Here is a 15,764-nt window from a genome sequence, read left to right on the forward strand (position 1 = left end):
GGCACACAGAATTCGGGCGGCAACAGCACCAGCTGATTTTCCGCTTTTCCCCTCGCGCTCTTCCGCCCGCGCCGCCCTAGCCCCCGCCCCCTCAGCCCTCCTGACAGGAATCGGCAGTCCAACAGCTCCCGCGTTTCTCCCCAGCCACCCGCAGCGGCCTGCCTTTTATAGGCGCTACAGCCAATGAGCGCTCTCTTTTCCTTCTGCCCGCCCATCCGGCCAATCGCCGCGCCCCTTGTGTAATCTTCGGCTCCTCGGCTGCTCTCGGCTATTTTCGTTGTTGCTGGCTTTTTCAGGGGCTGTTCGCTCGCAGCCGGAGACGCTGCTTTTTTTTTTCCGGGTTCGGAGCCGTTCCGGATGCTCTAGGCTGCCGGATGTCTGATCTCCGGATAACTGAGGCGTTTCTGTACATGGATTATCTGGTAGGTGCGGGGCAGGGGTGTCGTGTCGCTTCTCGGACCCCGACGTGCCCGACGTCCCTCCGCCTGGAGGAAGAGCCTTTTTGCTTTCTTTCTTTGGGATGGGATGCCTTTGGGGTTCTTTCTCCCGCAGCAAGCTCTAGAGCTGTGCCGGGACTCGGAGGGGCGGCAGCTGAGACGGCGGGGCCGCAGCTCCGAGGGGGTGGTGGAGCTGACAGGTAAAGGTGCGGCCCGGGTCAGATGTGCTGTGGGGCGAGGGGCGCGCGGGCGCTCCCGGAGAGATGGGGCCGCGGCGGCTGGGCGTCCCCGCCCGCGTTCGGGTTCCTTGCTTCCTTCTGCGCTCCCGCAGAGGACTTTTCTTTCCCGCGAAGCAGGAGTTTCCCCCTCTCCCTTTAGCAGAACTCCGGGTACAATTAAAGAGCCATAACCAGAATGGCTTACTAAGTGCCCGGCAGGTCCGGTCATTTGGTTGTTATTAGATCTCTAAAGCTATGACCTCGGTCGCCGCGAGGTTTTAAAAGCACATTACCATAAAGTAGACGGGACTAATCTACATCGCAGCCTGGGTAGAAGGGGCTGGGTAGGGGCAGGCATTGCCTCACCGTTCCTGCCTTGAATGCACGCCGCTTTTACCCTGTGCACGAACTGGATCCCACCTGTGCTTTTTTAGGCCAGGCTTACGCTGAGAAGTTTAGGTGGGAAAAGTGTCAGCACAATGCTGGGACTGAACATTACTTTAAAAAGCACTTGTTTTGTGTGTGTGTGTGTAATTATGCAAGAACCATGTATTGTTCCAGAAATTATTTCCCCACAGCTGCATGTTTGTGTTCACGGGGATCCTCATTGACCCTGGCTGTGTTCGATCCTAAACAATGACCAGGTTTACCTTGTTAGCTGGAACCGCTATTGCAATGCAGAGTTGAAGCAGATGGTTAAAAAACATTGACCGTCCCTTCGTCTTGTTGAACACAGGCAGTTGGTTTCTCTCTGCAGATTGGCTTGGCAGAGATTTGCCAGTGCCTTCTAGGAATTACACTTAATTCTGTACTAAGAAAGACTGTGAATGCTTTCCTAGTCAAGAAACGCTGGACGAGGACTGGTTTTGTAATGTTATTTTGTATTTGGGCTTATTTCCCCTGAAGGTTCCTTGTTTGGTGGTCTTGTGGGGAGGGGTGGTTACTGCAGTTAATGCATGACCTTGTGAATCGAGGGGAGTCAAAAATTCTGAGTTCAAATTCTGTTTGGTTCATTTGTTGATGTCAGTAACTTCCTCTGTCTTTGTGATAAAGGGACATTATCTGCCCATAACGGGAGCCTGTGAAGGGGGTTATCTGATTAGGAGGTTCTTTAAAACACAAAGTGCCATGTAGGTTAAGAGAGTTGTTGGATGTTTCTTAAAGATTATTTTCTGAATTAAATAACTGATTATTTTGTAGCTTGTCTTATCAAGTACAGTACCATGGCTTTGTCTTGCAGTCTGCCTGAATTAAAGCCAAAGTTGAGGATAATTACCTAATTGGAAGGGGCTGCCCTTACCTATATTATTGAAAGCTAATTTTGGATTCTTAAGTAGTTTCTAAAAAGGAACTCAAGTTGTTCTGGTATTTTATTATTTTATTTACTGGGTGAGTTTTAAATTTGCAAACTGCATGGGGAAAAAAATTGGAAGACTGTTTAATTACTCAGGTTAATTTACTGATGGAGAGTCTAAGGGTGGGTGGAGGAATGTTTGTGGGGCTCTAGATTACCTTAAAAGCAGATTATTTCTTTGTCAGTTTCCTAACAGTTTTGTGTCAGAATCAATGGGCCCCAAGTTCGACATGGCCTTTTTGTTGTACCTGCCATGCCCCCATACACCCTGTTTTTGAAAAATCATTATTTTGTCACCTTATCTATGCTTTTTAAAAAATCCACAAGTGCAGTGAAACAGCCCCATAAAAATCACTTGGCTCATCACTGGCGGTGAGAAAAAAACTCTTAAAGGAAATAAGTCCGTTCTTATGAGTGTGCCAAATATCCGCTGTGAAAAGACTTAAGGAAATCCTTAAACATTAAAAGAAGAAACCCTCCTCAGGTGGTCTTCTGTGTTTACGTTTTGCTTATCAGCTCTCAGAGAAAATGATGTTCCACACACCATTCCTTTCTTCTTGCCTTTCAGACGGATTCATTTGCTCGTACATAATGTTTATATGGTGTTTATTAAAAACCAGTTTCTAAAAAATGAAAATCAATTTCATTGACTCTGTCTGGGATCTTATTTTAAAAATCAGTTCCCAAGTCCTTTTACCTACTTTCCAGAGAAAATATGCTCCTTTCATTCCGAGAGTTTAACTCTTCAGCTTTTGTTGAGCTTGTGGACTAGAGTAAGTACCCTGTGTATCACTTGACAGGAATAATTTGTGTGCCATCTTTTCTTTTTTTTCTTTTTAATCGGTGTTTGACTTTCTTATTGTTGCTGTTGGAAGCTGGAAGAGGGAGCTGTGTGTGTGTATGCATTGTTCTTTAGGCTGGATGTCATCATTTAACCTTTTTCATTTGGAGGAGAGGAAGAGAAATGAGAGAAACGTAGATGTGCTGTTTTTAACAGCTTTCATTAAGATTGTGGTTATTAAAACAATTGATGAAGCTCTCTGATCTTAGAGGCTGCTGTTGATTTTTTAACTTAAAAGAAGTGCTCTCAATTAGAGGGGACAAATAAGGTGGATAGGGTTTTCATTGATTTCAGTTTAGGGAAATAATGGTAACTTGCTTATCCTAAATAATTATATGTATCGCCCTGTGTCCAATCTTTATTTGTTGAGTTGAATGAATATGAGACCGAAGGGACAATTCTTCTTTTCCAGCTTCTAAAGTAAGACAAGATAAAAATCTGTTTGGATTAGGTGTTTTGCTCTGGGGAATGCAAAATGTATCTTTTACTCTTAACTTTAAGATGATCAAGATATTATTTGTTTAGGCTGGGTGGCCATTTAATATAAAAAATCTTGGTTTTCCGGTTGACGAGGGAATCTGCTTGGCAGGCCACATACCTTTTTCCCAATTTCAGGATGGGCTTTAAAGGCCATGTGCACACCTGTCAGGTCTGTAGGTAAAGATTCTGCTGCTGTTCAAAGGGCAGTACCAGCATCTTTCTTTCTGTCTCTCTTCTTACAGGTAGAATTAGTAAGACAACGTGTGGAGCTTTTTGAATATGGTAGGAGAAAATAGTCAAGTTATAATGAAAAACGTGTCTACCATGTTTTCCTGGAAAGTTGGATAAGATCAACTTCTGGATTCCTTTCGGTTTAATATTCTTTGTGTACCGATTCATGTTCATTGGCCTGGATTTTACCTTTCCCCCCCTTCTGCCATCAAAATAACAGCAATAAAATTTCTCATGCTTTGTGTAGTGCCGTTGATGATTACATGAGACAATGGAAGGAAAGTGATTTATACACAGCACGTTGCTTTTCAGATGTAGAATGTCAATATAATGTGGTTAAGTTGCTGTTATTATTCTTACACCTCCTGTGGAATGACTGTTACCGTTCAGTGGTAAATAATGGGCTACCTTTTAATTTTTATTTTATTTTGTTTAAGGTTTTTTTTTTTTGATGTGGACCATTTTTAAAGTCTTTATTGAATTTGTTACAATATCGCTTCCGTTTTATGTTTTGGTTTTTTGGCCCCAAGGCACGTGGGATCTTAGCTCCCCTCCCAGGGATCGAACCCGTACCCCCTGCTTTGGAAGGTGACGTCTTAACCACTGGACCGCCAGGGAAGTCCCTGGACTACCTTTTAAATTAGTCTCAGGATATGGAAAGATTTAGAGTGTCATCAGCAAGCAGGAAGTCACAAGACTCTCTTGAGGATTGTTTAATACCTATAAAAATAAAAGCCACCTTCGGATATTTTCTTTAATCCATTTAACAAATATTTATGGGACCCCTGCTTTGTGCATGACCCTGGAAGTCACAGCTGATGAGCCCCCAACTGGGATCCCCTTGGCTGTAGGGCTGGCAGGCAGGTGGCTCTACAGGAACCTGTGGCAGGACAGTTGGGTAGACACAGGGGGAGGAGGCTGCCTCTGATGTGCTCCTTGGCTGGCTGGTAGGTTTCTCTCTGCTGCTTGGGTTGCTGGTAGGTTTCTCTCTCATGTGTTTTTCTTTGTTTCACTGTGAACTAAAATGCAAAGCTAGGCCTGAAAATGTGACAACTAAAAGTGCTTCATTAGTCTTGGATGCTAATTGTCAGATAATGATCATTGCGTGTCTGTATTGGGTTTGGGATATAATAAGGCCAGGGTTCTAGTTTTCTTCCTAGTATAGGTTGATGAATGTGGTCTAGTTTCTTGGTCACAGGCTATACCTGCCATTATAAAAATTTGTGTCAATGGGGAAGATCAGGTGAGAGAAGGTGGGTGGATCAGCACAAATCCATCCCCATTTGCAGGATACAAACCAAGGAATCAACCAACCAAGAACAGAAACTCTTGATGTACACAGAGCTCTCAGGCTCTACTAAGTTGTAAGTGAGCCCATTCAAAACGAGGAGTGAAGGCACAGTTGTGACTTCATCTGATGTTCTGTTGTCTTAAAAGTGTGCTGTTTTCGACCATGAATGACTGTGATCATTATAACTTGTATGTTCTGACTATGTGTAACATAATGACATAAGCCTCTTTTTTTTTTTTTTTTTTTGCGGTACGTGGGCCTCTCACTGCTATGGCCTCTCCCGTTGCAGAGCACAGGCTTCAGACGCGCAGGCCCAGCGGCCATGGCTCACGGGCCCAGCCGTTCCGCGGGATGTGGGATCTTCCCGAACCGGGGCACGAACCCGTGTCCCCTGCATCGGCAGGCGGACTCTCGACCACTGCGCCACCATGGAAGCCCCGTAGATGTTCTTTTATTAACAAATCATAAGATAAAAATAATGGGAGCACAATAAACAGTTCTCTTATCAAAAAAGTTTTAAAAATATCCAGACGATGAAGCAGGAACTGCGATATAAAACAGTAGTTCTGGTTCTCGACCTTCTATTGTTCCAGGCTTGTAGAACAATTCCCCTGCCCTCTGGGAGCTTGCATTCTGAAGGACGCCTAAGCCAGGTGCTTGTAGGCATGCTGGGGGGTGAGGGAATTAAGCATAGGAGTTATGAGGGTAAGATCAGTTAACATTTATTGAGCATTTGCTGTGGTGCCAGATAATGTAAGTGCTTTCCACGTGTAATGCATTAAACCAAGGCTCAGAGAGGTTGTGTAATTTCACCAAGTTCACACAGCTAACAAGTAATAAGCTGGGATTGTGGCCCCAGAGCCCTCCCTCTTCACTGCATTCTTTCCAGCTTGGTGTTAAAGCTGTTGGAATGCAGTTGAAATTTTTACAGTGTATTTCATGTAAATACCATGCTGCTTCTTGAGTCAAGAAATCAGGTGCCAGGAGCAGGCTGACTGATGTTCCCACGCGCTCGAGGACTTGGCTCCGCTACATGACTGTTAAGAAGAAGGCCGGATAGAAAGAGAACTGTGTTGTGTCCTGAGCCTCCCGCCCTGTAACGTCCTGACTCTGGGCACTGAGGTGGCCTTCACCATCCAATGTTTCATCAAGTAACCACAAATGGGTTTCCAGGCACCCTGGTACTATGCCCCCTAGTGTCACTTCAAGGGCACCTTCAGGGCCACAAGCCCCAGTCATCTCTTGAAGACTCAGAAATCCCTGAGACTCAGAATCTATTTGGCAGTTTATTTGAAGTCTGCTCTGCTCCTTAACCAAGGGCTGATGGGAAGTGGGTCTGTGCCCAGCAGACACTAGGCCCCAAGTAGCCTTTTGCTTATGGATTTCAGCTGGGCAAAGTCTCCTGATGACATGAATTCCAAAGCGTTTGTTTTTGAGGTAGACTAGAAGGAAGAAAAGATGTTTAGGGAATGTCTGGTAACTGCATTTTAGTTAACAAATGCTGATATTTCTCACAAATTGAGTTAATGATGGGCTTTTATTTTGGAGCCTGCAGTCCCTCAGTTATGCTGTGCTCTGCCCAGGCATCTCCCTAAATGCTTCTGGGGTGTGGTTGAATCTAAGAAGCCCAGTTCTTGTTGACCCTCATTTCTGAGTATCAGCAAAGTGTTTGAGCACGTTTACTTCCGGCAGGGCTGGCTTCGTGGGCGTGTGGCTTAGAAGGGCCCCCATGCTTGGCTTAATGCTCTGTGGTTACCATCTTGAAACTCTTAATTTTGGGCGCTTTGCGAACGTTTTCATCGCTGAATCTGTAACATGTATCAGTGCAGGGTCCCTGACTATTTTGATCATCCTTTTATCACCAGAATTGAGTCTGGAGTCCGGTAAATAAGGAACTATGTACCAAGTACTGTGCAAAGTGTTTCACTTGCATCACCCAATTTAATCCTCCCAACAGTCCTGTTAACCAGATACTGCTGACTTAGGCGCAAGACATACTGACTTAGAAAAGAGGGAGCTTAAGGCTTTGTGAGGTGAAGTAATGGCCGGGATCACGTAACCAGTGGAGTGTCAGGGCAAGGCTACGAGCCTAGCTTGGTGGATTCCAAGCCCATGCATGTAAGCATGGTTCAGTACTGCCAACCTAGCAATAATTAATAGTTGTTGAGAGGATGAGTGAGTGGGGCCATGTTTCGGGCACAGGGCTGGAAATTGAGAGGTAGCTTGATTGCTGCTGTCACCTGGGAGAAGTCCTCCTGGGAACTGACAGCCCCGCTTCAGCTGGGGAAGTACATGTGTTTGTACCTTAAGGTGAGAGAGTTTGCTCACTGATTTTGCTTTCGCTTGTTTACCCACTGTCTCCTTCACCCCGTGCATAAGCATTGGCATTGGCATTCTGCTCTTTGACTCACAGCCAAAAGCACATGATTTTAAGAGTAACTAAATAGGAACTAAAAGTTGGATTTGCAGGACCATCTCATTTATCAGGTTCCTTTGTACCTAGCGTTGCTGGGAATTGTTCTGACTTCTGGATTGCCTCTCTCAGGGTTGAGGACTTAGATCCTAGCAACTGGGGCCATGTCTCCCCCAGAAGGATTCCTGGGGGTTCTTTTTTCAACAAGATAGCTGCTTCTCTGGCCTCTCTGGAGGAAGCAGATGACAGTCTGGAGCCATCCCAGGACCACTGATTGAGGCGCAGAACGCCTACACCTGTTCCTAATCAATCTGCACCTGGAGTCAGGAGCTAAAGCAAAATACAGTTCTTTCAAAGTTTTATTTTTAATAAATGCAAGTATTTAGAAAAAGTACAGAAAATAAGAAAACACATTTCTGTGTACCTACCTCCCTGATTGAAGTTGTTAGCATTTTGCCATTTTAACTTCAAAACTCTGGTGTTCTTTAAAAAAAAAAAGAAAGAAACTTTAAGGCGAAAGCCTTCTGCTCTCCCCTGCTTTCTTCCTCTGTCCTTCTCAGTGGTGACAACTATCCCAAAGCTAGTGGGTATCATTCTCATTGTGTGTTTCTGCATTTTTATTATATTTGCATGTATGCATAGACAATATATAGTATTGTTCTGTGTGTGTTAATTTTAAAGGAGTTGTAGCAGACCATCCTTATCTTCTTGAAACCTGTTTAATTTCTCTAATGTTTTTAAGGTTAACAAATGTTATTGTATGTGTCTGTAGATATTTGTTTTATAGTTCTAGTTTGGATATTACCATTTCTGGTTTTATATGTAGAGATCTTGTTTGGATTTTGTGAGAAGCTCAAAGAAAAGAATAGGTGTTGGTTTTGAGGCATGATTTTGCGTGTGTGTGTTTACTTGTTTTTAGTACCACACGATGAATCACATAAATTGTTTAATGAAATTTTATGTGAATATCTGTCTTTTATGATTCAGTTTGTTTTACAGTTTAGAGCAGTCATTTTGTAATCATATTAACACATGTACATATATATTCTTGCCTGTGTAAGAAATGAGATTATTTTGGTAATATATTTATTATTAAAAGCTTAGTGAGGAAATTTGGAAAACACAGCCAAGCACAATGGAAAAAATGTATATCTGTAATCGAAGCAACCCACAGAGATCCGATTAATATTTTTTCAATCCTGAATTATAATGAAGATATAGTTTTATAACTTGCTTTTTACACTTATGTTTCAGTTTCTCTTCTGCAACATTAATTTTCTGCATTATACCCGTAAACCATAATTCTCTTAACTACATCACCTTTTAATTGAATATTTTATGTTTGTTTAAATTTTTGTTTTATTTTGTTAATGTTTTGTTATAAATAATGCTGCAGTGGACATTCAATATAAACTCTTGGATTTTTTGTGATAGTGTATTGTTCTATGGTTTCAAAAAGAGGTTTCAATGCCAAGGAAGTTTGGAAACTGGGTCAAACAAAGTTCAAGTTTCTTTATTGTACAGCCTTTACTATGCAAATGTACATGGTGCGTCTCAAAAAGGGAGATTATTACATGCAGTGTTTCTAATCCTGTGGAGTATTTTTATGATCATGTTCTAGTAGATTTTATGCAGGGTCAAAAGGTACCTGCATCTTAAAGCTTTGACTTATGGATTAAATAAGTTAATAAACCGTGCCTGGATATAATCAGCTGCTGTTTGTTAAGTCAAAGTTATGTAATAGTAAAGACGGTGATAATGATGATAATTAATATTGATTGAGAATTTACTCTGTCCTAGATTCGGCAGGAAGTACTTAATATACATTCACCATTTGTTTGGTCTTTTCAGCGACCCTCTGAGAGGTGTAGGAACTTGTATTCTTGTTTTATGGTTGATGAAACTGAGGGTCAGGAGAAATTGAGTAATCCCAGCTGCCTCAGTTATTATGAGGGTTGGTAACACATCCGTAATCTTAATATGTATGTGTTTTATTTTGTGATAGAGAAGAAAAAGTTTGAAGTCCTGTATTTGATTCCTAGATATTCCACCTATTACCTGAGTAATACGAGTTGTTTTCCAAATGTCGGTCCATAGCAAAAAGGAAAAGTCAGAGTGTTACAAAGTCATTGTACATTTATTTTATAGTCTTAAAAATATGAGATTATATCTTTCCAACTTTGTGTAGATATTAGAATATGCTGTCTATTCTGATGATAGTGAACGATAGTATCTCTCTCTGTCTTGCTCTCAAAATGTTATTACCTGTTAGAATAAAAAGATGACAATCCTTATCCATCCTCAGGTTTGTATGTATGTATATATTTAGAATGTACTTATTTCTAAAACCCCAAATACTGGGAACCTGGTCTAAGACAAATTAATCCAAACTACAATTTCCTCATTTGAAAAATTCAGATAGCATCAGAGCCTCTGTGATGACTATTGATTATTAGGTGTGTTTAAAAAATAATCGCGTTATAATTTCTGTACCGATTGGTGTAGGAGTCCATATGACTCAATATAATGGCATTAACAGAAGGGGGGCAAGTATAGATAAAACGAGTCTGTCTCTTTCTCCTTGTGTATGTCTTGGATTCTGCCCTCCCCCAGCCCCCCTGCCCTTCAGTGACACCGTGGGGATTTTTATACTCTCCAGAAATGGCAGTGTACAATTTTTGTGAAATAATGTAACTAAACATTACGTCAGAGCACATACTTTCTTGTACATTTTAAGAGCTGGGCACAAAAGATTTGTCCTTGACCTTGGATAAAACATGTTTTTTTGTCTGTTCTGCAAATTACTCATATTAGGACTTCTAGTCCCAAAAAGAATGTTAAAGTTAATTTTTACTATCACTTAATTTTTATTTCCTCTTTTCTTCTCTGATTCAGGTATTTTTAAAGATAGTAATTATGACTAGTAAATGAGAATCTTACTTGCAAAAAAACTTTAACATAGGGCTGTAAGGGTTGAATGAGAATGTTTATACTGTACTTCATGAAAATAAGGTATTACATAAAGCTAATGTGCACTTATTCTTTTCTAATCAAATTTTTTTTTTTTTTTGCGGTACGCGGGCCTCTCACTGCTGTGGCCTCTCCTGTTGCGGAGCACAGGCTCCGGACGCGCAGGCTCAGCGGCCATGGCTCACGGGCCCAGCCGCTCCGCGGCATGTGGGGTCTTCCCGGACCGGGTCACGAACCTGTGTCCCCTGCATCGGCAGGCGGACTCTCAACCACTGCGCCACCAGGGAAGCCCTAATCAAATTTTTTGTTCACCAAATTGTTGTCTTCTTTTTAATTGAAGTGTAATTTGCATACAGTAATGTGTACAGCCTTAAAGGTACAGCTAGATGAATTTATATGTACCTGTGTCTTGTAACCACCCCAGGTGGAGATGTAAAACCTTTCTAATACCCCAGAAGGCTCTCTGTGTTCCTTCCCAGGCAGTATTGACATAGATTGGTTTTGCCTGATTTTGAACTTAATATAAATGGAATCACAGCTTTGTATTCTTTTGTGTGTGATTTCTTTCAGCATGCCTGTGTAATCCATCCATGTTGAGTGAATCAGTAGTTTGTTCCTTTTAGTTGCAATGCAATATTGTATGAATATACTATTACTAATCTATCCATTCTGTTGTTGATGGGCGTTTAGGTTGTTTCCAGTTTTGGGGATATTTGGAATAAAGCTGCTACAGACATTCTTGTGCATGGTTTTGGTGGAAATAAGCACTCATTTCTGTTGGGTCAAGTAGAATTTCAGGTTCACAGGGCATACATATGTTTAGATTCACTAAATACCACCAAACTTTTCCCAAAGTGGTTGTACCAATTAGACTTGTACCAGTAGTGTAAGAGTTCCAGTTATTCCGTATCCTCACCAAGTCTTTACATTGTCACTCCTTTACTTATTCTGATGAGTGTGTACGCTAAAGAAATGTAAAGTTGCCCAGAGCTACATCCGTGTGTTCAGGCATGAGAACAATATAGTACAAGAGGATTATAAGGCAGATTTTTTTAATTTGGAGAAATTACTTGGCCATAGTCTGAAATTCCTACATTATTGAGTTGTGTGATTCATTTGAAAATCCTGAAACGCTGAAGAGGTACTATGGAGGTTGGTTGACCTGGTTGTATTCCTGGCTTTGAAACAACTAAGTGTGAGGTTTGGGCAAACCAGTCAATGTTATTGTCTTAAATTTCTTCATCTATAAAAAGGTGGGATTAATTAGATAATCCTAAATGTTTCTTTTATTTCAAAATTTTTCTCAGTTATCTTGTATCCCTTTTGGAATAACTTTCTTCTGTTTTCCATTCTTTCTAATTCTTTAAGTGATCATAAATTTGCCTTTACAGAATTATCATTCATTCACTCAAACAGCTCTAATTTTTTTTATAAGCCTTCTAGGTTCTGGTGCTGTCCTGGGCACTAGGGATATACAAGTGAATAAGACATTGGCCTGCCCTCAAGGAACTTATACTCTTGTAGAGATGAAAAGTAAGCAGTTATGTTTTGGAGTGGCATATTCTATTCAGAGGGAAATAAAGGTTACTAATGTGGTATATGAAAGGGAAACTTAGACTTGAGGGCCAAGGAGAGCTTTTCAGAGGAGCCATTTTTAATGTGCAACATTGTAGTTGAGTAGAGTTGGCCAAGTGACAGGCAGGGCCAGAGCCAGGGTGAAGGAACAGCTTGTGCAGAGACTTGGGGGTGAGTAACTCCGTCGCTTCAAGGAACTCCAAGGGCTCAGTGTGGCTGGAGCAGAGTCAGGCTCAGTGTCTACACTTGAGCTGCAGAGTCCCTCTACAGTCACATCATGGGAACCTTTAACATTTGCCTAGAGTGACATGGTCAGATCTGGCTGCACTGTGGAGAAGGATTGGAAAGGGCAGCCAGACTGGAGGAAGAAGACCAGTTAAGAAGATGCTGTCCTGATTCAGGAATGAAATGATGGTATTCACAGCCAAGTAGGGGCAGGAAGGATGCAGAAAAGTAGGTGGATTTAAGCAACGTTTTGCGAATTGCCAGGATTTTGTCATTGGATGTAGAAGATGAGACCAAAGGGGATTTTAGGGATAATTTTCAGGTTTCTGGTTTGAGCATCATTCTGGTTATCCGTTCCTGAATAACAGAGTACCTTAAAACAGCGGCTTAATAACGGTCATGTATTTTACTCATGAATCTGGAGGTAAATTGAGTTCAGCTAGGCTGTTCTTGTTTTTCCCTTTTAAAAAAAATTTTATTGAAATATAGTTGATTTGCAGTATCATGTTAGTTTCAGGTATACAGCAAAGTGATTCAGTTATATATATAAATCTATTCTTTTTTTAGATTATTTTCCATTATAGGTTATTTACAAGATAACAGCTCACCCTTTTGAATTGTACAATTCAGTGGTTTTTAATATATTCATGAAGTTGTGCAACATCAACCGCATCTAATTCCAGAACGTTTTTATCACCCCAGAAAGAATTCCTGTACCCTCTAGCAGTCACTCCCTAGGTCCTGGCGATCACTAATCTACTTTGTGTCTCTCTATGGATTTGCCTATCCTGACATTTATTTACATTTCATATAAAGAGAATCATATAATATGTAGCTTTTTGCATCTGACTTCTTTCATTTAGCATAAATGTTTTAAGATTCATCTATGTTTTAATATATATCAGTACTTCATTTTCTTCTATTGCCTAATAATATTCTGTTGTATGGGTGTACCACGTTTTACTGGTCCATTTATCAACTTATGGACATTGGGTTGTTTCCACTATTGGGCTATTATGTTGCTATGAATGCTCATGTGCAAGTTTTTGTGGGGACATATCTTTTCAGTTCTCTTGGGTTATACCTAGAGTGGAATTGCTGGGTCATATGGTAACTCTAGGCTTAACTTTTTAAGGAACTGCCAACCTGTTTTCTAAAGTGTCTACATCATTTTACATTCTTACCGTCAGTATATGGGGATCCAGTTTCTCTACATCTTTGCCAAATCTTGCTATTGTTTGTCTCTTTGAGTATAAGCTAGATTGTTCTTGCTCAGGATGCCTTATTACGTTACCGTCAGATGGCAGCTGGGGGCATCTCGAGGCTTCTTCATACACTGGTCTGGCATCTGGGCTGGGAACATGCAAATCTGGGGGCTGGAAAAGTGTGAACTCCTGCGGCATCTCTCTTCGCGCAGTCTTTCTGCATGAGGACTCAGGGGAGCGGCGTTGCTTACATCCAGCTGGAAGGCTCAAAGAGTGCATGTACCAAGAGAAACTGATGGAAGCTGCTGGTCTTTCTAACCTGGCCTCAGCAGTCATGCAGCATCACTTGTACTGCACTTGTTTATCAAGGCAGTCACAAAGGCATGCTTCGGGCCAAGGGCAGGAGACAGACACCACCTCTTGGTGGGAGGAAGCCAGAGGATTTACGGGCATGTTTTAGGACCACGACAGGCATCAGGGAGGCTAAATGGGTCATGTACTGTGATAGGTGACACTTGAAGGAATAGCACACGGAGAGGGGAGATGAGGACTTTGAGTCTGGAGTTTGCACTGCTTGTGGGAAGTCCAAGTTGAGATTTCGTGTAAGTAGATGGGAGCTGAGAGGTGAGCCTTGGATGAGTGGTTAAAAACAATATTGTTACTCGCCATATATATACACTATATTATTAAATCATCAGGTGGGAGGCATAGTGCTACATATTTTTCATGCATGATCTATTACTATTGGGGTGGCCAAAAAGTTTGTTCGGGTTTTTCCATATGACGTAACAGAAAAACCTGAACGAACTTTTTGGCCAACTCAATATCCTTTTAGAGATTAGAAAACTGAGGCTTAGAGAAATTGTGTCATGCCTGTGATGTGATGGAGCCAGAATCTGAACCCAGGTCTGGATAACGTCTGACCATCCTAAACCACTTAGATGGAAACTGAAGCCAAGGTCACGTCCACGTCTGAGCTCGCCCAGGGAGGGTTGTGCTGAGTGGGGAGGGGAGAACCCGAGGAAGCCCAGTGCCTCGGCCAGGGCCGGCACATAGTAGGCACGCAGTTTTTGTGGGATCAGCCACAGGAAAGGAATCTCAAGAGGGAAAGAGAGCTGCAAGGTTGGGAGAAGACCTGGAGAGTGTCCTGCTGCGCGGGCTGAGAAGGGAGACTTTCCAGGAGGAGGAAGTGGCCAATTGTGTTAACTGTGGCCCAGAGATCCTGGTAGATAATGGCTGCACGGTGCTCGCTGGATTCGCGTCAGTGATGACCTTGACCAGAGGCTCTCAGAGGCCTGGTGTGAAGTGAGGAAATGATGCCGCTGCAGTTGAGACTGTCCACAAATTTCACCACGAACGAGAAGAAGGCCAGGGCTGGAACTGGAGGGGGGAGGGGACATTGAGTGGCGGCTTTCCTTTCTAAAGGGGACCGAACTTGAGATGATTAAATGCCGATGAAGTGGAGCGTGAGGTCATCTTGCTGAGCGTGACTGAAATATGGTGGCGGAGGGGTTTGAGCTGAAGTAGCTACAGTGAAGAATGAGGGCCATGATGACCAGGGACACAGACTTTGTAGCTGTTTGGGTGTTGGTTTCAAGAAGGTGGGCAGTTAGATGGATAAAGGTTGGGATTTTTCCAAGGTGAGTCAGTGGGTGGTTAATGGGGTAGAGGAATTTAGGACACTGGCAAGAGGATGGCTGAAGTGATAGACCGTCTTGAGCTCTGAGTTAGTGGAAAGGAAGGAAGGGCGAGTAGAAAGTAGAGGATGCGAGGATGGGTGGTCCTGATGCGGATGAACAGTGGGAGTATTGGAGTTATTTGGAGTAACTGTTTAGAAAACTGGAGGGAGAGAAAGTTCATTGTAGGGGACAATAGGGTGTATGAATTTAAGATTGCAGAGTGGCTCTCGGAGGGGAATCTCCAGTGCGTGGTGGTGCATGGCCGCGGGAAGGATGGGGAGCTTAAGACGTGGAAGAGGAAATACAGCGCAGGTGCTGGATATAGCATCCTTGTGGCTGGCGAAGTCAGCAGGACCAGGGCAGGACTTGGGCTGGAGCAAAAGGCTGAGGCAGATTCAGAAATCCTCAGTGAAAGAGGGAAGGTCGGCCAATGTCCTTGACAAGGAGAGGCACACAGAGCTAGATGTTAGAGCTCATTGCCCGGAGTTTTGAAAGGAGTGGGGGAGGAGGAGTGCCCTGGAGATCCTCGAAGGTGACCTTGAGGGACTGAGCAAGGTGGGGGGGCATTTAACGAAGTTCTGTGGGTGTAGAGGAGTTTGTTTCATGGTTGAGTGCCGCAGGCTTTGGGCTGAACTGCCTGCCTGGCTCTACCAGTCTAGCTTTGGCAAAGTTACTTAACTTCTCAACGCCTCACGTTCCTCCTCTGTAAAGTGGGGTGAGTAAGAGTAACTAACTACCTCTTGGGTTTGTTGTGAGGATTAACTAAAATAATACATGTATTTCAGAACAGTGCCTGGCACCTCTTTCTCTGCCACCCCTTCTTACTGTCATCATAGCAACGACAA

General features: G+C 42.7%; 1 protein-coding gene across 3 annotated transcripts in view; it reads left to right on the plus strand.

Annotated features, from left to right (window-relative positions):
* The first annotated feature begins 284 nt into the window (after positions 1-284).
* The window catches only part of ARL15 (ARF like GTPase 15), a 419,297-nt gene continuing 403,817 nt past the window's right edge, over positions 285-15,764 (plus strand). The window contains exon 1 of one of the 3 annotated variants that reach the window (XM_027101127.1): positions 285-422. In XM_027101127.1, the coding sequence (XP_026956928.1) occupies positions 375-422 (48 nt within the window). In that variant the 5' untranslated portion in view covers positions 285-374. The remainder of the gene's footprint in view (positions 423-15,764) is intronic. The other 2 variants (XM_027101125.1, XM_027101126.1) reach the window with 2 other exon arrangements.

The sequence above is a fragment of the Aethalodelphis obliquidens genome, unplaced genomic scaffold (genome assembly GCF_003676395.1).
Source record: "Aethalodelphis obliquidens isolate GAN/ISIS:26980383/991018 unplaced genomic scaffold, ASM367639v1 scaffold4, whole genome shotgun sequence".
In the NCBI taxonomy this organism is placed as follows: Eukaryota; Metazoa; Chordata; class Mammalia; order Artiodactyla; family Delphinidae; genus Aethalodelphis; species Aethalodelphis obliquidens.